Source organism: Dreissena polymorpha, chromosome 2 (genome assembly GCF_020536995.1).
Source record: "Dreissena polymorpha isolate Duluth1 chromosome 2, UMN_Dpol_1.0, whole genome shotgun sequence".
In the NCBI taxonomy this organism is placed as follows: Eukaryota; Metazoa; Mollusca; class Bivalvia; order Myida; family Dreissenidae; genus Dreissena; species Dreissena polymorpha.
The window spans coordinates 988597-1012827 of record NC_068356.1 but is presented as its reverse complement, the minus strand read 5'-3'; the positions used below and the strand labels follow the sequence as shown (position 1 = coordinate 1012827).

At 35.1% G+C, this 24231-nt stretch overlaps 1 protein-coding gene across 1 annotated transcript in view; it reads left to right on the top strand.

Moving 5' to 3' along the window:
* LOC127865508 (uncharacterized) overlaps positions 1–24231 on the top strand; it is an 80231-nt gene that overhangs the window by 20647 nt on the left and 35353 nt on the right. Inside the window, exons 4-5 of the mRNA XM_052405358.1 lie at positions 8431–10279; positions 10430–10449. Coding sequence (XP_052261318.1) covers positions 8431–10279; positions 10430–10449 — 1869 coding nt within the window. The remainder of the gene's footprint in view (positions 1–8430; positions 10280–10429; positions 10450–24231) is intronic.

The following is a 24231-nucleotide window of genomic DNA, read 5'->3' as shown; positions in this document are numbered from 1 at the left end:
CCAAAGAAGCATAGCCTTTTGACTTATTGTACATTTAAGAAATGGCAAAAAAAGTGCAATATACCAGATTTGGGTAAATAAAAGCATATTAGTTTCATTTTGGGGAAGATATTTACACCTTTAAACAAACCTGCCTGAGTGTTATGGATGTATGTACATGTAACTTAGATTAATTAATATATTTAATATTTGTACCTTAAGATATCTTCCATTTCACTAACATGCCATTACAGTAAACTGTATAGAGTAACAAGCATAATTAAGAAACATAATAAAGCAGAATTTTAACATGACTCTGATTATTCACAGATCCACTTACATATAAATCAAACTATGTTTGTCTTTTTCCATTTTTGAAAGATTATCCTGTTAATGTATTTTTCTTCGTGAGTAGACTTAACTCAAATATACAAACACTTGCTCTGTGAATTCAATAAACTAATTTCTAATAAAAGTATGTCATTTGTATCTAAAACGTTTTCTTAATCATTGAATGACACATGCCTTTCATAAAACCATACTAATGATATGATGTGCAGCGTCCATTGGTTAGTTATTTGTCATTTTTGCTAATCATTGTTATTGCTTTTTATTGTCTGCCATCTTGAAATCACTTTTATGACATGTGTGCAAAGAATCTTAAAATCATGCATCTCCGGCTTTTACGAACTTAAAGTTAAGTATAATGTGGTTTGGCGACAACGCAATACGTTTCGTTTATATTGTGAATCACTATTATTACGAAATGCGACGAAAATGATATTTTTATTTCGGGAAATATTATGAACCAGTAACCATGATAATAATGTTGTTTTGAAAAACTGCAAAAGGGTTACAATCTTTAAAAGCAAAAATTACTGGACAGTAAGTTCGATGATCTTGCATTTCACTGTCAGCCTTTTGAAATGTTCCTCTGCAATGTCTTGTGGGTGGATGGGCTTTCTACATGTACATGTCTGCTATAGAGAAACATTCTTAACACTCTAAAAGTTCAAAAATGGTTTTGGTCTGTTACAAAACTGGGTAGTTATATGGCTTTAGTTATCCCCCGCCATAGGCGGAGGGATATTGGTTTGGCATTGTCCGTCTGTCTTTCCGTCCGTCCATCTTTCCGTCCGTCCGTCTTTCTGTCCGTCCGGAGCCATATCTTGGAAGTGCTTTGGCGGATTTCATTGAAACTTGGTATGAGTATATATATGGATAAGAGGATGATGCATGCCAAATGGCATTGAACTCCATCTGTTAATAACAGAGTTATGGCCCTTTGTATCTTAAAAAAAAGCTTTTTTTGTGTGCCCGGAGCCATATCTTGGAAGTGTTTGGCGGATTTCATTGAAACTTGGTATGAGTATATATGTGGATAAGAGGATGATGCACGCCAAATGGCATTGTACACCATCTGTTAATAACGAAGTTATGGCCCTTTGTATCTTGAAAAAAATGCTTTTTTGAGTGTCAAATATAACACTTTTGTGTCCAGAAGCATATTGGCAGGGATATCAATTCAACGAATTTGCTTGTTTAACCTTGTTAACATTCTAATTTCATTTAAATATGAGTTATGGTGACAATTTCTATAGGACATTATTTCATTACAAATCCCCACAAGTGTTCTTTCTATGATCTTTTTCTTGGTTTTGGAATGACCTAATAACCACTGGTTCCTGTCAAAATTAGGATTATTAAAGTTCAAATGGAAACACAAATGATTAACAAGTGTAATGAGATCAGTTAAAGTACACAATGTAGGTTAATACAGTACCCAATAAAGAAGAAAAAATATTTATACAAAAAAATTAAAGGAGCTTAGCAAGGGTTTTAATTTTAAGTTTGACATGACTTGACTAATGTATTGCTGTATGCCAAATAATAAATAATTTGTATTGAGATCTGTAAATGTACGCTTATACAGTTTCCCATTAAAAACAAGGTGTATACATACATTAAAATGGTATTCATTGTAATTCTTGGCATGACTTGATCAATCCACAGAATTCCATTTGTTATGCATACATTTATATATTTGCAATAACATATAATTGGAATTGGTAAGAAAATGTATACGCAATACAATTATATGAGTCGTGGTCTGAGAAAACTGGGCATAATGCATGTGTGTAAAGTGTTGTCCCAAATTAGCCTGTGCAGTCTGCTAATCAGGTACAACACTTTCCACCTAAATTGGATTTTTGCTAAGAAGAGACTTCATTATATTGAAAAATGTCATAAAAGCGGAAAGTGTCATCCCTGATTAGCCTGTGCGGACTGCACAGGCTAATATGGGACGACACTTTAAGCAGAAGCATTATGCCCAGTTTTCTCAGAACGCGACTCATATATAAACATGTAATATAAAATGCAAACATACTCCAACAATACATGTATGACGTGGGCCATTGTTAACCAGGTTGGTTACATGTACATGTATTAGATTTGCGAATGTCGGCGGGCTGGCAGGCGGGCGGAATAAGCTTGTCCGGGCCATAACTTTGTCGTTTAGTGTGAGATTTTAAAATCATTTGGCACTTTTGTTCACCATTATTGGACGGTGTGTTGCGCGAAAGAATTACATCGATATCTCCAAGGTCAAGGTCACACTTCAAGTTCAAAGGTCAAAAATGACCATAAATGAGCTTATCTGGGCCATAACTATGTCATTCATTGTGAGATTTTAAAATCATGTGGCACATTTGTTCACCATCATTGGACGGTGTGTCGCGCGAAAGAATTACGTTGCTATCTCCAAAGTCAAGGTCGCCACAACTAAAAATAGATTTTGAAACAAGGGGGGTAACTATGAACAATCAGTAACAATGCACATTTTGAGTTGTCTCCCTTTATCAGATTTTTTTTTCAATTTGAAATCAAAGTCTCATGAGTAAAAATAGATTGAATTTGACACAAGGGTGGTAACAATGCACATTTTGAATTGTCTCCCTTTATCAGACTTTTTTTATGCCCCCGGATCGAAAGATCGGGGGCATATTGTTTTTGGCCTGTCTGTCTGTCATTCATTCATAGTGTGTCCCAAAACTTTAACCTTTGTTAAAGTTTTGCAATAACTTTTGCATTATTGAAGATAGCAACTTGATATTTGGCATACATGTGTACCTCATGGAGCTGCACATTTTGAGTGGTGAAAGATCAAGGTCATCCTTCAAGGTCAAAGGTCAAATATATGGCTTCAAAGCGGCGCAATAGGGGGCATTGTGATTCTGACAAACACATCTCTTGTTTCAAATTGAAAACCTGGTTTTGTGACAATTTTGTCCCTTGTTTTATTGACTGTTTTACGCATATACATGTATCTGATTGAAAACCCATAATATACTACAGTTGTTGAAGGCTGGTGTTTCCTGGGTTTTCCCATTCACAAATACAAGCCTAATCAAGTTCCCACATGCTACAATGTACATATGGTTGCATGGCGTGTCTGAAGTAGTTTAACTTGACAAAAAATGGACTATTGAACAAAATTTAAGCAGAATGATTAAAATGACGAGCAAGAGTTTGTTTCCTTTGATGTGACGTTTGTATTGTAAATGTGTTGCACACATGGTACCAGTATCTGTTAAAATACATTGCCTTACCATCGAATAGCCTGAATGTCTAGCCGTGCATGCATTTAAATGTAATTAAAGAAAGAAATTAAAAGTATAAAAGTGTTGCATTTAGTTGTTAAGCATAACATCAAACAGCGATATAGATAATTTTTTACCCATGTGGGTAATAGTGCTGCAACAATACGCCAAAAACCGTATTGCAATATATTGTCAGTTCAAAAACCCGTATTGCAATATATCGCAATATATTGCTAATTTGTACCAAAATTATAACTTGCCAATTACCCAATAATCCCATAAATTCCAATTTTAAAGCAAATTCTGGTAAATATTTACTATAAATGTGCTCAAGAATAATAAGAAACACAAACATTTGCAAATTTTCTTAAGTATCAAATACATTTTTGCAATTGTTACTATTTAAAGATGTGATGAAATAACGTTCAACCGGGGCGTTTTTCCCACTGAACACGCGTAATTCAGCTGACGTGATGTTCCCGTTTTTATACAACACAAAATACACCCATACTTTCCATGCGACGTTCTACATGTCTGTATAATTTTCGCGCGCTTTTTATTGAGACAAAGGATAAAGCACTTTGTATTTGACGCTATAATTTTTTATTGTCGCCTTAGCATTCAAATTTGGAAGCGTGTTTCCGAAATTCGGATTACAAATAATGCTCAAATCAGAATCGAACGAAACATTTACAGCTGTGCGCAATTAATTCAACGATAATCTGTTCAAAAGCATGTAAAACAAGAATAAAGCTGCTGTACAGACACACTACTTTAATTATGTTAAACAGTGTTTTTTGTTTTTTAACTGTCCTTGGTTTATAGGCTTCCACCACCTTTAGTCACAGAAAACTTTTTTGCCAACTTTCAACAGTTGTTTTATTAGCGTTTAAGTGTGTCCTTTTTTATTTGAAATCAGGAAATCAAATCATTCAGTATTGGCAGTACAATGTTTTTACTCGATACAACTTTTGCCATATAAAAATAATCAATTTTACTTTGAGATTAGTATTTTGTTTTGGCTTTGAAGAAGCCATGCTGACCTTTTCATGTAATTTAATACACACATAAGCGCTTGACCGTCTGTTAAAAAAATTAATACTAAATTTACCATGCGTCTATATGATACAGAGTATACATACCGACTGGCTAACTATTTCTACAATCCAGCGCACAAATCAGCTCTAATTTTTACGATAACCAGTCTCATATTTTGGCGAAAGACAATCTGCTGTTTATATTTTTTGTTTACGTTGTACGCAGAGAATTTACATCATTTGCGTAAGTCCAGATTGGCTTGCTTAAATGTACGGGCGGAAATGATAAATTGAGCGTATCTTGATATTTCTAATGCGTATTTTACGCTGATACGCAGCTTATCAAGAACGCTGTATCAAATGTACCTTACAATTTTATTGATTTTTTGATACATAATAAAGAATATATTTTGGTTAAATGTTTTAAACATATGACAATTCAACAACAAGTTTCTTAATGCTCATGAAATCAATCCGCTTTGAATAATTCTGTTTTGTGACACAAAGACTTCATATTTATAAATTATAAGGGTTCATTTAAACAAAAATCTTTGCGAATGATGTGGAATTGTCATTTCCTCTTAATTAATCCCAAATCAAAAACGATGTATCTTTACTGTTACAGTCTTTTAGGTACATTGTAAGTCATTATTAAAACATTTGCACTGCATACTGATAAAGAACAAAATTAAGAAAAATCTGGTTTTATTGATGGTGTTTTTGACAATAATGATTAACACGTTTGTATGCAAGTCTTTGCCAATATGGTTAATAATTACGGGTAATACATTGCTCTGAATATTATTATGCCCCCCTTCGAAGAAGAGGGGGTATATTGCTTTGCTCATGTCGGTCGGTCTGTCGGTATGTCGGTCTGTCGGTCTGTCGGTCCGTCCACCAGGTGGTTGTCAGACGATAACTCAAGAACGCTTGGGCCTAGGATCATGAAACTTCATAGGTACATTGATCATGACTCGCAGATGACCCCTATTGATTTTGAGGTCACTAGGTCAAAGGTCAAGGTCACGGTGACCCAAAATAGTAAAATGGTTTTTGAATGATAACTCAAGAACGCATACGCCTAGGATCATGAAACTTCATGGGTAGATTGATCATGACTTGCAGATGACCCCTATTGATTTTGAGGTCACTAGGTCAAAGGTCAAGGTCACGGTGACCCGAAATAGTAAAATGGTTTCCCGATGATAACTCAAGAATGCATACGCCTAGGATCATGAAACTTCATGGGTAGATTGATCATGACTCGCAGATGACCCCTATTGATTTTGAGGTCACTAGGTCAAAGGTCAAGGTCACGGTGACCCGAAATAGTAAAATGGTTTTCGGATGATAACTCAAGAACGCATATGCCTAGGATCATGAAACTTCACAGGTAGATTGATCATGACTCGCAGATGACCCATATTGATTTTGAGGTCACAAGGTCAAAGGTCAAGGTCACAGTGACCCGAAATAGTAAAATTATTTTCGGAAGATAACTCAAGAACGCTTTTGCCTAGGATCATGACACTTCATAGGTACATTGATCATGACTCACAGATGAACCCCTATTGATTTTCAGGTCACTAGGTCAAAGGTCAAGGTCACAGTGACAAAAAACGTATTCACACAATGGCTTTCACTACAACGGACAGCCCATATGGGGGGCATGCATGTTTTACAAACAGCCCTTGTTATTGTTTAAATGCTTTGTCCTGATTAAAGCATACGAAAATTACACTTAATGTACAACATTACCATATTCATCCTCGAGAAAGGCATTTGCTGCTGAATATAAATTTATTAGCACATAATTATAACTCTATTATCTTTTATTTTGGTTTTAAGTTTGGTAGTTCTTTTTTTTTAATGTGGAATGTTTTCTCTAAATAAAAAAAGTTGTTTACGCTTTACCTACAGTGCTACGGTCAATGAGATAAGACAAAATTGATATGTGACATGTAGATTTATTGTGTACACCTTTATTTTGACAGTATGTATTCAACAGCATGAGCGCTGATTGGCTGATAAGATTACTGAAATTTCAAGCACATTCAAATGATAATGTTTTAAAAAGGTGACACTTGCTAAAACTAAACACTCTTCAGCTTTGATATTAGGCTAGTGGGGTATTGTACTGGGCACTACACAATAGAAACAACTGATTACTGTCGCTTATTTAGCTTGAATTGCAAACATACTTAGCTATATATTGACTAGCATTTGGGAAAATAAGTATGAATAAACTGCTTAGCCAAAATGTGTACATTGTAAAGATGCCCTGAGTAATAGTAGAAACAAAGATGTCAACACAAATAATAACTTTTTACCAATTTTGGATGTTATTTGTTATATTTTTGTGTGTAAAATGGGCGAAAGTTCAGCACTGTGAAATGACAGCCCTTGGAACAAGACCTTTTTGTTAAATTGCTCAAATGTGTTCACTTTTAACACTTGCACTGGTTAGAGGTTAAATTAGTGAAATTTCATGTGAGTTGAAGAAGAAATCGAGCAATGGCAGGGTATACTGATTTTAGAAGTTTAGGTTAAAACTTTATTTAACTCTTTGTCCCCATTTATTGAAGCCTGAAAGGCCTTAGTCCTGAACGGTTCAAAATCATGACAGGACACTGCTTGTGAATGGATCTCGCTTGAGCTTTCTCTATTTACCTTAATTTGCAGATCATTGCAAAGAAAGGAATTTTGGATTGAACACAATGAGGGAGAATTATGACCCTTTGGCAGTTTTTCCTCCTTTTAAAGTTTTAAAGGAAGAAATATGTAAAGAAAGATGATTGTAAAGAAGTAAATTTAGCTTCCACCAGTTTTGTCTGATTAATGGCCCTTTGTCTATTTTTCAAGTATAATTTATAGATGGTTTTTATGTCCTCCACCACTATAGTGGGGGACATATTGTTATTGCCCTGTCTGTTGGCTGGTTTGTGTTTGTTTGTGCAAACTTTAACATTTGCAATAACTTTTGCAATATTGAAGATAGCAACTTCATATTTGGCATGCATGTGTATCTCATAGAACTGCACATTTTGAGTGGTGAAAGGTCAAGGTCATCCTTCAAGGTCAAAGGTCAAATATATGGGTCAAAATCGCTAATTTAATGTACACTTTTGCAATATTAAAGATAGCAGCTTGATATTTGGCATGCATGTGTATCTCATGGAGCTGCACATTATGAGTGGTGAAAGGTCAAGGTCAAGGTTATCATTCAAGGTCAAAGATCAAATATATGGGGACATAATGTTTTACAAACACATCGCTTGTTTTTCTGTTTGCATGCAAATGGTGTTGGAGCATAATTGGCTGTGAAACATTTCTAGTTTTTATGCCCCCGATAGGGTGGCATATAGCATTTTAAAGGTTTTTCCATCCGTCCGTCAGTCCGTCAGTAAAACTTTAACATTGGCCATAACTTTTGCAATATTGAAGATAGCAACTTGATATTTGGCATGCATGTGTATCTCCTGGAGCTGTACATTTTGAGTGGTGAAAGGTCAAGGTCATCCTTCAAGGTCAAAAGTAAAAAAATACAATCCAAGGGAAGTAATAAGCTTTAAGAGGGAGATAATTTTTAAACCTGCCAATGATATATTGAATTTTATATATTTTATTTCAAAGTGGCGCAATAGGGGGCATTGTGTTTCTGACAAACACATCTCTTGTTTAAAATTAGAAGTGATGTTGTCACTTTTCAGACAATAAGTATCTAATATACTTAATTATAAATTATAAAACTGGGCATAAATGTTCTTATGTTATCATTGACGATATTGATGTGACATTTCCCTGTTGTCCAGGTGAGAAGCCCTACGTATGTTCTGTGTGCAACAAGGCATTCAGTGACGCCAGCAACTGGAAAAAGCACGAGCGAATGCACTCCCGCCAGATTCAGAGTTCCTACGAGGATGGGGTTGTCTCTGCAGTAAATAGCGCCCCAACCACCCCTGAACCTCTCACTCCCAACTCCCCCACCATGAAGGTGACCCAGATGTCCAACATGAACCTGACAGCAGCTAACCTAAACTCACACAACACATCGTTTGCCAGCACGTTGTCCCAGATTGCGGCGTGCTCTTTAGCGGGCTCCATGCCAGGGATGTTCCCAGAGGTGACCTCCTCTCTAGCGGTTCTCTCTCATAGCCTGTCCCACGCCCACTCTCAGTCTCACAACGTCCACTTGTCGTCTTCCACTTCCCAGAACTCTGAAGACAGTAACGACATGTCACCGCCATCTAAACGCAACAAAGATGACTCTCTCAGCTGCAATCTGTGCTCCAAGACGTTCTCTACCCCTGCCTCTCTGTCCATGCACAAGAAAATCCACAGTGGGGAAAAGCCGCATACCTGCATCACATGTGGAAAGTCTTTCACCCAGATCGGCACACTGCGGGCCCACGAGCGTGTTCATACCGGCGAAAAACCTTATGAGTGTAACATCTGTGGGAAGACATTTGCCCAGTGCGGCAGCTTCCGGATGCACGAAAGAAGACACCATCGGGACATGATGGAGAACTTTCAGAAGTGTTTTGTCTGTGGAGTCAGCTTCACTTCTATGGATGAGTTGCAGAAGCATATGATGTGCCACCCAGGGGCCCTGAGTTTTAACCTACACCATGGCCCAATGGGTTACCCTGGGCCTCTACCCATGGGATTTGGTTTTCCCATAGATTTCGATAGCAAGGCAGAAATGAAGATGGATCCGTCGGAAATTTCTGAAATAGAGAAAGCATTTAACCTGTTTGGAAGTCAGTCCAAGACTGCGCCAGTGACGTCCCATGCTGATCACTATCACTTACCTCCCTTTGTGTCCTCTGCCCACGCGTTTATTCAACGCTCGCTGTCACAGAGTAATGACCCCAACACTGCTGTCTCCATGCTGCTGGCATCCAATGGTGCTGAAAATCTCCTCGGCCAGCAGTTCAGTAACCCAGGAATTCTTTCCCCAGTCAGGCTTCCCATCATGCCCCCTGAGAGAAACCAGTCTGCTGCGTCATCTGCAAAACCGGTGAAAGAAGAGGTTGAACCAGTCAGTACAACCACAAGAAGTCGCAAATATTCCTCCGACTCGCACACGTCCATGTCATGTACTGACGGCAAAGAGAAACAGAGTAATGATGAGGACCACGAGAACATGACTGAGATGGATAACGAGAACCATGTTCCCAACCACAGCCAGAAGACTCCATCAGAAGACTCAAGTTTGGCAGAGTCTCGTTCGACAGAGGACTTTCAGTCGGACGATGTTCACACAAATGGAGTCAATGGGGGCATCAGTCGCCGCAACCTGAACAAAAGAATGATCTCATCGTCAAACTCGCGAAAACAGCGTCGACCAATGAGGCGCCTAAGCAGCGTCACCATGGCCACAGGGTTGGACCAAACAGAGTACCAGCAGCAGTACAACACTGAGGATGGGGAGGAAGAGGAAGAGGAGCTTAACAAGGACCAGCTGATGGTCTCCTTCCTGCTGTCCAAGGGCGAGGTATACAAGTGTGAGCACTGTCACATCATCTTTGAGGACTGCACCCTTTACCTGCTTCATAACGGTTTCCATGCCAACGATCGGGACCCGTTCAAGTGTCAGATCTGCAAAAAGTCATGTGATGGCCGCGTGGAGTTCAACTGCCATCTAACCAGCCACATCAAGTAAGCAACAACACCGGTGCCATGTGGACTCTACAAAATGGGTTTTATTTTAGAAGGGGTGTAGGTTCACTGAAAAAGTGCATCAGATCCTGGAATATATCCACTTGGAAAATAATGTTTGTTCAAGATATTAATTAAGGAACACTGCAGGTATGCAAGCTTTGAGAAAGGTTTGATTTGAACAAATGTGAGTTATAGAAAACTCAAATAATACATCTGACTAAATGAAATACCGATTAAAAATAATGTACTTTTAATAAATGTTACTTTTCAAAAATGAAATAATAAGGCATACTTCTAATTCTCAATGGCACTTTAAAATACATCAGCATTGAACAACATAATTATATTTTACTAGAAATTCTAAGCATTTCATACAGTGTGATTTCAAAATGTTATATTGATGCAAAGAAGTGCCCAGATGTCCTTTATTGCTTGTTCCAAAGTTGAAACTAAGTACTGATAAATCGCAAAGTGGAACTGGTTTTGTTCAAGAAGTTTTTTAGATTCTCTAAATGTGTGATATTGATGTTTCATTGCTGACTGTAAAGGATATATAACTGATGACGAGGTGGTATATAGACAGCAGCTTTGTTCTGCAAGCAAACATCCTGCTGATAGTGTTACAGTTAAGTCCTGTGGTACCACGTGCAGGCTGGCAAAGTTACAAGACTGAGGTATGCATCATGTTCATATTGAACAAGGGTCCAAGTGTGGAATTATTTGTGCTACTTTTTGTTTCATCATTTTACCTGGTATATTACTTAGCACTTTGTTAAATGTGGCAAAACAGGATGGTTTTTAGTGGCATTAAATAAGATGTAATTTGTGTGGAGTAATATAGAACTCATTAAAAATATAGAAGGGATAGGTTCATGAGAGTAATGCAATACAAAGAAAGTCATTATACCAGTTGAGAAAATTGTTTTTGAGCTGAAGAGTTCATTTGTAAACTTTAAAATGTCATTTAATAGCTGACAAGATGGACAAATCTCATTGTACTGAAATTTGGGGATCAAAATGTTTGATTATTGTACCCATTTTACAAGTAGGTCCATAAATGCTTATTTGTGCGGTTGAAAACTGCACTATGTGTGTGTATTTATCTATCTTTATATATATATATATATATCATGATCATGTTTCATTATTGCTGATGTATAAAGACTGTAAGTACTATACTGCTGATCGGCTTCTATGTCACTAGTTAGTTTGTAAGTGCAATGATTGATTATGTGTTTGTGCAAGATTGTCAGGTTGAATGAGAAGCATTTGTATGCCATGTCATAAGCTTAGAAGAATTATTTAAGTTGAAAATTATATGCACGTATTGAGTTGATGATCTTGAATTTTTGCTTTACAAAATTTAGACGTGGCCATGAGATTGACATTTCCTTCAATGTAAAGAAACATTAATACTCAAAATCAACGAATATTTCATAGAACATTTTTGTAGATTTAAGTTAACCCATTTATAACAAATCAGTGTTCCTTATTGAAATAGCCATAATTTCAACGCTACATGTAGATGTGGTATGGTAACATAGAATTAACACAATACAAAATGCTCGTTTGTATTTTTGTGTGGCATAATACATGTATATTCCATTTTAATTTCCCAGCAACAATATCAATTAATAGAACACACAAACACTTACTTGGTACATGAACATGTGTCGAATATATTGTCCCAAAAAAAAACAAAAAAGGGCACTTCATATCTTGTAAAATCTATGTTACCAGACCACATCTAGCTTTGAAATTTTGGTTATTAGTAAAATGAAGATTGATTTTTATGTGTTAACTTTGTTTGTGGAGGTATTATACAAAATATTCGTTGAGTTTGAGGGTTTATGGGCTTTTAAGATTTAGATGACTTACATGTACATGGTTGTACTCTTTGTTAACTTAGAACAGCATCATGGTTGGGCCATGTAATTGCTGCATGTATGTTTGGGGTTTTGTTGAAAGTGTACTGAAAACTGTATTTATGTCATGGCAATACAACCAGGGTAACATATGTGATTATTTTGTTGCTGAACTGCCAACAATATGGCATTTCACGGTAAGATGATGGGACTTAGAAATAGGGACCAATTTGGAATTTTGAAAAATCTGTTATGGAACAAGTGTGTGAAGAGAACCCCATCAGCTAGTTTTACGTTAAGCATTTTGAACTCATACAAAAAAGAAATTATAGGCTAAATTAATACTGTTACAAAATTTAACATTATGTGCAGTTTAAAAAGAAGAATGGGGCAAAACATGTTTTCAAGTATTTTGCAAGAAAAGAGTTCTAAATATACCAAAATATATTTTAATTAATTAATTTACTGAGAATCAAGTAACGAATGGTAATGGAAATATGACTTCAAGCTTTTATTTTTATATGTTGAGGCATTTGAATTAAATGGAAAGATTAGGGTCACAGTGTTTGATTGTACATACACAAATTTGAAAATGTAAATATTTGTTAACTGCTGGTATTACCAGAGCAGTGTATACAGCTGGAAATACTTTTGTATAAGGTATTTTTATTTACAAAGTTTTGTGATAAAAATAAAACACTGCTGTAATCTGATTTTTTCTGAAGGTTGATTTATCAACTCGATTTAATATTTCTGTGTACATTTTGTATCCAAAGTTGTGGAGATTTAGTTTATCAACATCCTCAGCATAATTTCAGAGTACACTGTTTCTATTTTGACCTGTCTCAATAATAAATTGTGTTATGTCGTAATCTATATTGTTCTAGACTATACTGTTGATCAAGTTAATTGCATCGAATGCAAGTTAGTTTATCAGTGTTCAATACAGGCTTGCATCTGGAAATTTTTTGTGAATTCAATTTTTTATACGTTAAAATTTCTGTATATCATTGTCATAAGATTTCTGTACATATTACCTGATTGTGCCATGACTACAAATTTGTTGCCATAGAAAACATTTGTTAATTATTTACACGCCTGTTACATTTTCTTTCTTGTTAAAGTGCTAGTACCAAAAAACTTCTTGCTGAATTGTTACAGTGCCATAAGAGGTATTTATTGTTGAATGTACACTGTCTGGCGGCCGCAGGCAAAAGGGGTAAAATGTGATCTTGTCAGTTAGGTATTGGTTATCAAACTCCTTATGTTCTAAAACTTGATTGCATGATACACTTAAGATTAAACATTTCTTAAGTAAAGTGGAAACAGTCTCTTGTATAGTGTGGCATCTAAATTGGCCATATTTTAAGTGTTTTTATATGACCTTATTTGTCTCCTGCTAACCCTTCCGGGATGAGTTGGATTAAAGAGATTTTTACTCCCATGTACAGTATATGATTTGGTCATAGTTAACACAATTGCATAATATTGGAAGACAATTGTTTACATGCTACACATTTTTCATGTAGCCAATACATCTATGCAATTAAGAGGTGTTAAAGAGGACATGGTTATCAACACCATCAGAGTTGCCTAGCAAAATGGTAGCCATCTTGTCCTGCCAAGCCACCAGAATGTGTACTAGAATTCTCAAGATGCCCTCCTATATTTGTACAATTTTTATTCATTTGTTGTTTTATGTATGCAAGCATTAGCTTTTGCTTTAGACTTGTATTCTTATTATTTTGTGAGCTTATGTCATATCATTTTTATAGAATTTGAGTGATTTTTTATCATTGATTCTTTATATGGTTCTTATTGATTTTTTTGTGTCTATAATGTTGTAAATTGTTTCAGTTGTTTTTTTCTTGTTTTTTATCTACCCTAAAGTGCATATATCTGCAGGCTTCTATCATTCAATATAACAATATCACAGTCTGCACTTTGAACATGACAGGGATCAAAGATTTTCTAGCTTTTGCTATAAACTGTTACCGGTCTGAATAAGCTCTATTGAAAAAATGGCTATTACATAGTTTGTTTGTTTTTTCCGTTTGATTTTATGATCTATTTGTGTTTTTCTGCAAACTGTTTTCAATCTGGTGTTCAGAGATTTCAGAACTTTACACTGATGTTGTTTACAAAAGGTGCTTGATTTGTTTGTTCCAAATCTGGGTCCATGATGCATTTATTTTGTTTTGTTGTTTTTAAAAATATATTTTTGGTTGGATGTTTTGGGGCTTAGTTAATAAGTAAATAGTCGGTTTTGCTTAATCATGATTACTAATTAATTAGCACAGCTATTTTTTCCATATCCAATATGTGTTACCCTGTGAAAGGCTATAGCAATTTGACAGTATCAATTAATGGGGATCTGTGGATGCACCTATCAGCAAATTGGCATACAAGTTTAGGGTCATACAGATCGTATTTCAGACATACAGAAAGCATTCATGTTTGTGCCGTTTTTGCCTGTTGACTCTGAAGGTGAAAATCAGGACTTACTGTTTTCGAAATTTTAAAATACCATGACAAAATATTGGATGTCTTTGAAAATGGAGACAAATAGAAAGGTACTTGCATCGTTGTTCTTGTTTTCTCTTTGTTAACCTTTCGGTGTTTTCTGTCTGATTGTGGTCTCTGTACAGTCTGACGAGACTAAAACTGTCACTTTTATAAATGATAGTATTTTCATTGTAATCCATTCATATTATGTCATCTGAGATAACAAATTATGTTTTATCGTTATATTTTATTCTCAGTAATAATGTTTATTTATTTTAAGTGAATTTATTATGTGACTGCTGTTGAATGCTAAAGGTATTTTTTTCGTCCATCAACACTGCTGGTTTAATTATTATTATTATTACAATTAATGATATATTATGTTATAATTTTTATATTTCTTTAAGTTCATAGAAAAAATCTTGTGTTTAAGTATTTCTTATAACATATTTATTATGGACAATTACACATAACGTCCTTTAGCACCGTTTACTTTCATGTACTTAAAACTCTGTTGAAAATTTCAATTATTTGTTTATTAATCATTCTTATCATTGTTAAATGTTGAAAACTTGTTGGCGTTTTCATGTAAATGTTATAAATTTTGTTTGTAAATAATATCGATTTTTTATGTCAAATGGTGCATGGCATTGGTATATAAGAAAAATGGCCGTCCTTTTATAATATGTCTCATTTACTTGCTGGATAATGTCTGTGGCATCCCCCCTCAATTGTTAGCGATGAAGGGCTGGACTGGTGGAAAATTGGTGCAGATTAACGTTGCAATATTTTGTTTCTGTAGTGGAGTTGAGCCAGGTTTCCCATGTAGATCAAATGTTGTGCTAGCTCGGAGTGTTCGGTGGCATGACACTTTGTTGGTTTTCTGATGTTTAGCTTAAATTGTAAACCACTCATATGCCTTTGTTCTGGATTTTCAGTGGTTCTATCCCTTGATTTAATCACTTGAATTTAACTTTTATATTCAAAAATGTTAAATGTTCGTTGATATTTTTGCAAGTGAATGAATACAGTAGAAATGAAAATAAATTTATTTTACAATTTTGTATTTTGATAAAAAACAAACCAGTAAATTTAGTTTTGAATTTTGATTAATTTTTATTTAATGACAAGCAATGAGTATCTGTTGTTTTTTTTCCAATAATTTAATATTAATTTACTATTAACTTTTTTATTTTGATTATTGTTTAACTTGAATTGGTATTTTCAGACAAAAATTTTAAGCTATATTTGATTATTTTAAACAAAGGCAATTTGTAAATGATCCCTGCTAATGTTTTGGTTAATAATTTACATTTACTTTTTGCGTTTTTAAAATTGATAGATAAACAACTTGTTGAAAAGGATTGTTTTTAAATCAAATTAGCGCCACACATTATATTGATTAATGTATAATCATGTAGGTTATATTTATGCAAAACAACACATAACCCTATCATGCTGTGACTAGTTCTTCATGTTTTCAGTGTATGTATTGACAGATTCTTGATTTTTACACTTAAACTTACAGCTTATACTACACTTTAAAGAGACTTTTGCAAGGAACAACTGGAATCTCACTCTCAAGTATTTTTTATATTTTTATGTATCCAATTTAATTATAAACTACCAATTTATTCAAATATTTTTATGTTAAAAACCAAATATTTGCTACAATTGATTTATCATATTTAGGAAAAATCTCAAAATCATAAGTAAAAAGCCATACATATTGTCATCGCTTTAACCAACTGTGCTATCATGTTTGGTAAACAACCCTCTCAAACCAATTGATGCATATATAATGCTCTTTACATTGGCTCTAACCTATAAACTAAAAAAGGGTAAAAAACAGTCTCCATATGATACAACAATTAATATCTGAATTATTTAACCATTACTCTATTATATGAGCTAATTATGTGCTTTATTATTAACCAGGTTTTCCGAAGGAAAAAACTGGTTATTAGATTGGCGAATGCGGGCGGGCTGGCTGGCTGGCTGGCTGGCGGGCTGGCTGGCTGGCGGGCTGGCGGAACAAGCTTGTCCGGGCCATAACTATGTCGTTCATTGTCAGATTTTAAAATCATTTGGCACATTTGTTCACCATCATTGGACGGTGTGTCGCGCGAAATAATTACGTCGATATCTCCAAGGTCAAGGTCACACTTCGAGTTCAAAGGTCAAAAATGGCCATTAATGAGCTTGTCCGAGCCATAACTATGTCGTTCATTGTCAGATTTTAAAATCATTTGGCACATTTGTTCACCATCATTGGACGGTGTGTCGCGCAAAATAATTACGTCAATATCTCCAAGGTCAAGGTCACACTTTGAGTTCAAAGGTCAAAAATGGCCATAAATGAGCTTGTCCTGGCCATAACTATGTCATTCATTGTGAGATTTTAAAATCATTTGGCACATTTGTTCACCATCATGGGACGGTGTGTCGCACGAAAGAATCACGTCAATATCTCCAATGTCAAGGTCGCCACGACTAAAAATAGATTTAAAAAAAAACAAACTTACAAAGGGGGTTAATTTTGTTTGTTCATTTCAAAAGTTCAGTTTGAGTTTTCTTCCTTTATCAGATTTTTTTTTCACAATGAAAACCTGGTTTTGTGACAATTTTGTCCCTTGTTACTTTTTTTTTTTTCAGATTCACATTTTAAGCTCATCTAATTTTTGAGAGAAAAAAAGCTATTGTTTTCACCTAAGCGTTGGTGTCTCCGTCGGCTTCCGGTTAAGTTTTGTGTTTAGGTCCACTTTCCTCATAAAGTATGAAAGCTATAAAAATGGCACATAATTCTGTCAAATTGCCAGCCAGAGTTATCTAACTTTGCCTGCCTAGTCCCCTCATGATAGTCAGTAAGTGTGCCATTTTTGAATGCCTGTCCAACTATCCCACCCAAGAATCCCCCCCCTCCCCCCAAAAAAACCCTTTTTTTCATTTGTTTTTCATTTTTGTAAGAAAATGTAATAGATGACCACCCCTTCCACCCCCACCCTCCCCCATTTTGATTGAAGTATTGAGATAGGTCCCTTCACCTTTTAAAGGAAAAATGGATGAGCGGTCTGCACCCGCTTTGCGGTGCTCTTGATTTAAAGAGGTTATCTCTTAAGGTACCTTTTAAATGACACAAGCACTGTAAGCTTGACAAATGTTTTAAGTTCATTTGTATGTGTTCACGGTTATATGGATAGTCATCAGATTCTATATATTTTTTTTTTATTTTCCAGTGCATCAACCAAAGTTGCTGCTGCAATTTTGAGTGCATGTCTCTGCATTGTTTTTATTTAATAAACATACTAGGCATAATGTGTGTGCTTTGAAGATGAAAATGTTGATCAGTGAAGTTTATGTATGTGTAAAGCCTAAATGTATACTGAACATCATATGATTGATGGTTTCACATACACCTTCATAGAAAGACAGGGTTTATACAATATATGATTTTGTTTCAAACGATGGGGTCTGCCAAATTTGATTTGTAAAAACAACATATAATGAATTGCAATTAAAATAAACACTGAAGAAGCATTTTGTTTCCATGTCACCACTAATGCCACGAAAATCGTCATAAAACAAACAAATTATACTACATGAAACGTTGAATGCACCCTTTCATTCTTTGAAGGTTTATGTAAGCTCTGATGTTATTCTTGCGTACTCACGTATGTCTTCATTACCTTTACTGTAAATGCCTATGTTTAAAATGTATACTATTTTTGTGACAAAATATCAGTGTTGTGCCCAGTGGACAGTATTATATAAGAGTATATAGTTATAAGTAGCATAGTATATGCATGCGTCGTGTATTATGAGTACTGTATCATACAGGAATACAATTGTGTACATTGTTTGCATTTGTACGAATCAGTTACATGTTCCCTACTGCATTGCTGTAGTTGTTCTCACTCAGGAAACCACTGGTTCAAGCAAGGGTTGAGTTTTAAACTGTAATAGCAGATGAACTATTCTATATCTATGTGATGTAATTGTTTAAAGCACAAAAACTTCAAGGTTTTGTTATAAACACACAGGTTTATCTGAAAAACATTCTCATTGTAAACAGCTTCTCAATGCAGTCAGAAGCCAGTATCGGTAAAGTGCACCTCCCTTTTATTTTCCAAGTACAAGTCTTTGTGTCTCTTTAATTATTGATTTAACTTCACCAATCTAATGTTTACAAAAAACGCAATATTTTTAAGAACGCTTTTACATTAGCTCCTTTGCAGTTTTTCCAACAAAATAACATGTTGATGAATTGGCATTAAATATTTTTTTCAAATTTATAATGAAACTATTAGTTCTAAATTGATAGAGAAAATTATGCAAAACTTTGTTTAAATTGCCTACAACACTGATTTGGGGCATTTCGTTATTAATGATAAAACTGAAAAAAGGAAAGTATTTAAGATATCACTTATAAATTTATGTAAAATCATGGTACATACCAGACTGTGTGTTATTTGAACTGTAAGAGATGTATGTTACCATGGTAACCATAGTTACCAAAGAGGACATAGGCACGTGTCTTTCATTGTATCCTGACTCCCATTAGACAATACAGCATTATTATAGCTCGTTATATTTGTTAATATTTATCGTATGTTTCTGGCTCGTTCTTTGTACAAAACTGTGTCCCGAACCTTTAAAAGATCTGATCTTATTTATATTCATTGGCAATAAGTATAATTATCGATTTGGTACAATGTTACGTTTTTTTGCCTATAATGTTATTGCATATTCTATGTGTTGATTATGTTAAGTTATGTTTATTTTTGTGTGCTAGTTTCGTTGCTGTTTTATTCTTTTATTGAGACTATTTTGACGTAGTTAATTTGCTTTTCACCGCTCTGGCTTCGCTTCTTTGACCATAACTGCACACTGTTTGAAATTAGCACCCTTTCATATACGGTCGGGGGCAAAGCATTTGCGAGCCTTTGCTTGCTTTAGACTTAGTAGAAAATCTAAATATGGTTTATTCTAGTTTGTATTCCTCCTCTCGACGAAAGCGGCAAATAGCAGTCTTACTGTCCTTTTGTACGACTGACAGAAGGTACGGCCAAAAATTCCAGTCTTTGCATTTCCATATAGTGATAGATTTTGGCATTGCAAACCACGTCTAAGGTCGAAGTCGTATTCGGAGATCAAAATTTAATTTTGCTATTAAAGAGTTTGAACATTTCTGTCTTAGCCAAAACTTGTTTATATATTGATGGAATGTAAAATAACTTTGCAGACACTAAAAAGTGTTTACGACAACGTCTCTTGTGTAACACCGGTGTGCCTACCTTTCAAGGTCAAGGTTACAAATATAGGGAAAAAGTCAAACTAGGCCATACAATTGCCTAAAATTCCTGCCTCAGTTAAAACTTGTTCTTGTATGGATTCATTTTTATGCTCCCCCAAAATTTATTTTAGGGGGAGCATATAGTCGCCGCTTCGTCTGTCCGTGTGTCCGTCCGTCCATGCACAATTTTTGTCAGGGCTATTTCTCAGCAACTAATGACCGGAATTCAATGAAACTTTATGGGAAGCTTCACTACCAAGAGGAGATGTGCATATTATCAGCGGGTTCTGGTCGGATGATTTTTCACAGAGTTATGGCCCTTTGAAATTTTCTAAAAAAAAATATTGTCCCCCCAACTACTGTGCCCTCAAGACGTTTCCTTTTATCTGAATATATAGTGCAATATTGTGACAAAATAAACCTTTGGGGAGGATCACCCGTCTCCGACGGTTTCTTGTTAAATATACTGAGGCGTAAATGTATAGCATTATAAGGCATGTCGCGTGTAACAATGGTCTTCTAACCTCAAAGGTCCATGTCACACGTAGAGGTCAAATGCCATGTCAGCTTGTCAGGACAGTAAGTTTGTCGTAAACTATGCAAATTTAAATTATCTCGCCACAAATAACACCACCAGGAGACGGGATGTCGTGTGTTTTACTCATCTCCCTACATCAAAGGTCAATCTGACAGAGTTATAATAACAACTTTGGTGATAACACAGTTTAAAGTTTTGGCGGTTTGAGAAAAAATTTAATGTGAGTGCATCTTCGCCGTATGGACACCTTTTTATGCCCCCGGTAGGGTTGCATATAGCAGTTAAACTGTCCGGCAGTCTGTCCGTCCGAAAACTTAAACATTAACCATAACTTTTGCAATATTGAAGATAGCAACTTGATATTTGGCATGCATGCGTATCTCATGGAGCTGCACATTTTGAGTGGTGAAATGTCAAGGTCATCCTTCAAGGTCAATGATCAAATATACGGCTTAAAGCGGCGCAGTAGGGGGCATTGTGTTTCTGACAAACAGTTCTCTTGTTTTAAATTAGAATATAGGGAAAAACTGTCATTGTTTGAACTGTGAGTGTATGAATCTTATAATACGGATGCGATACAACAGTGTTTTCTTCTAAAATTAACAATTGGCAACCCAAGCAATTAAAAAAACGAGGGCCTAACCCATCCAACCCTAATATGCTTCATGTGTTCTTACTTTCTCTGTGTTTGATCATTTTAGTATTTCCTTAATGCGTTTGGTGCTACAAGTGGGCGTGGTAGTTATAGCATTATATATTTTCAGTTCCTTTTTTTGTTATGTTGTTGTGATTTTTATTTTGCAATTCTACAAAGTGCACCATTTTGTTTTGTTCGTCACTGTTTACTGTTTCATTTCGTTAATCATTTTTCGCGGCCCTGTTTTGGGATGTTAAGTGATCAGTTTTATTCACAAGTACGTGTTGATACGTGTGATAATTGCAAACGCTCGGTGGCCTTTCTGTCAAATTTCCTAACACAATTCTATGAACATTATTTTATGGAATGACAATTATTGATCACATAACTATAATGAGTGGACCAACAATTTAAGTTCAAATATTTCTTAAACTTTACTATATAAAGTTAAAAGTAAGTTATCTAATAAACATATACATGTATATTATATTAATCAATTGGTTGTAACTGTACACATCATATTAAGGCACAGTTTTAAGCGATGGTAGACCGTCAAAGTCTTTTTATTATGGTCCGTACGTGTATGGTAGGCAAGAACCAGTTTTATAATGACATGTTGTTCTTGATGTGCAAGCCCATCATAAATTTTTAGCTCGGCTGTTTTTGGGGAAAACCCGAGGTATTGTCATAGCCAGCTCGTCGTGTCGTGTCCGCCGTCTGCTTCGTGCTAACACCTTATTTTGTCAAGGTTTTGAACATTGGCTCTAAATTCAAAGTGCTTTAACCTACAACTTTGAAACTTAATATGTAGCTGCACCTTGATGAGTTATACATGCCACACCCATTTTTGGGTTATTAGGTCAAAGGTCAAGGTCACTGTGTCCTCTAAAAAAATATTCTGACAAGCTTTCATCTATTCAAAACTGCACCCGCAGCCGAGCGTGGCACCCGTTATGCGGTGCTCTTGTTTACAATTATTTCATGATTTGTGGCTGTCATTTTTCATAATGCAAATTTATTTAAACTGTTGAATATTTATCGACTTATGATAATATTTATTTAAAATCTGATACAAAATTATGGTAGATAATTTTGTCAAAACGTATTTACATTTTATGATTCCATGTAATAGATACACGTTGTTTATGCAACTGAAAATGCTGAAAAGCACATATTTCGATTTATCTGACAATACTTGTGTTAAGAAGAAATGGCGTATATTAATCACTCATCACCTGAAATCACTTTGCCCTGCATATTGACCTCGTTTTCGATTCAGAACCTCTTAATTATTGGTTAACCCAAAATGACTGTCTCCGCCTAACATCAATACTTTCTATAAATATTTGATACTTGAATTGATATTATCATCTATGAACACTCCGAACAAATACACATCACCGGACATCATTTTGGCCCTGCCATTTACCTTATTTAGGACTCGTATCATTAAAATTCCACCCATTTAAGATGAAAGGTCAAAATAGTGCAAATTCACCTCTATTATGTTTCGAACACGAGCTAAGTCATCGTAGCCACCGAGTAGATTGTTCGCATACTTTCAGTGTTCATTCTCAGCGGGATCAAGCCTTCTTGAATGCTTTTCATTATTCTTAATTCTTGTATCTGCGACCATGAAACCGAATTGCTGCCGAATATGAAAGACTTGGGATTTTTTTCTTAATAACAAAATATCCCATAATAATACATGATGAAATTGATTGACAGTTAGATATGAGATAAATAGCATACTGGCTGTAACTGTTCATTTTAGTTGTTCTTCAAGAGAAATCGTAATGAACAAAACACGGCCATTTAATTTTGCCATTGTAAGAAACCACCTGTATTAAAAGAATTAATATATTACAAGATTTCGTTTTCACATACAATATATGGAAGTTTGTACTGTATTTTTTTTAGTTTGTCTCTTTGTTAGAAAACACACTTTACATGTGATGTATGCTGTTCATGACACAAGTTCTCTACGCTTTATTTGGAAATATTTATAACTATGTCTTTTAATTATACACTTTGGCATATGTAAGCGTTTATGTTTATGAATCTCTTCATCTATGTTGTATATACGACGTTTTCTTTCTTTATGAAATAGTGCCGATCAATAACAAATCAGCTCTAATATATATTTTGAAACTATTTATTTTTTAAATTTTATAAAATAATTGTATGTTCACTTTTTGGAACATACTGTATGTGCTTTAATCACCTGGGGTTTATATCAGTAATTGTCTTTTCGACTTTTTATAATCTTAGTTGTCAAAACTTGCATTAACTCTTTAACTGTATGAGCTGACTGTTTTGTAACAACAGTTAACTTTGTTTTTGTCCAAGGACCATGTCAAATAGAAGACCAACCAAACAATAGGTCACATAATCATGTTCTTCAACTATTGTGTTCTGCACATGTCTGTTATTTCTTAAGCCGCGTAAGCTTTGTCCTTACTCCGATACCCATGGCTACAACTCACAACTATCTTACTGAAATAAGCCCTTTATTTAACTATATTCCCATTGCGGACGAAGTAAAAAAAAGCGAGCAGGTGGCATTTAAGCACGTATGTGCAAACAGGCTGATGGGCGTATTTCATGCAAATACATATTCCAAGATAAAAACTATAACAGTCGATGTCTTTGCATTGTACCAAATGTAGCGAACTTAAATTGGCAATATTCGTTAATTAAACATAGTTTTGGGAGGTAGCCAAGAGTATGTAAAATAGCGACAGGCTTAATCGGCCAAATGCAATAGATACATTATATATGTGTGCTTATATTCTACGCATTTGAACTATGGAACTATAGAGTTATTAAAGGCTTTTAATGGGAAATTGTCTTTCTTGTTATCTTTTCTTACTCGATCACACATTTGCGTGCTACAGAGATTGTGGAAAGCGTCTTTCTTGATTTTTTTTTTACATCAAACATGTTCTTCTTCGTACTTAACAAAACTGTTAGAACACATCCCTTCGTGCAACAGGTCGATATTTTGTTGTAAGAAAGTCGGTATACTACGAAAAAAGAACTGAACAAATGTTTTGATCGATAAGATGTGCTTAAATTCATACGATGCACCGAACATTAATTCATGTCAGA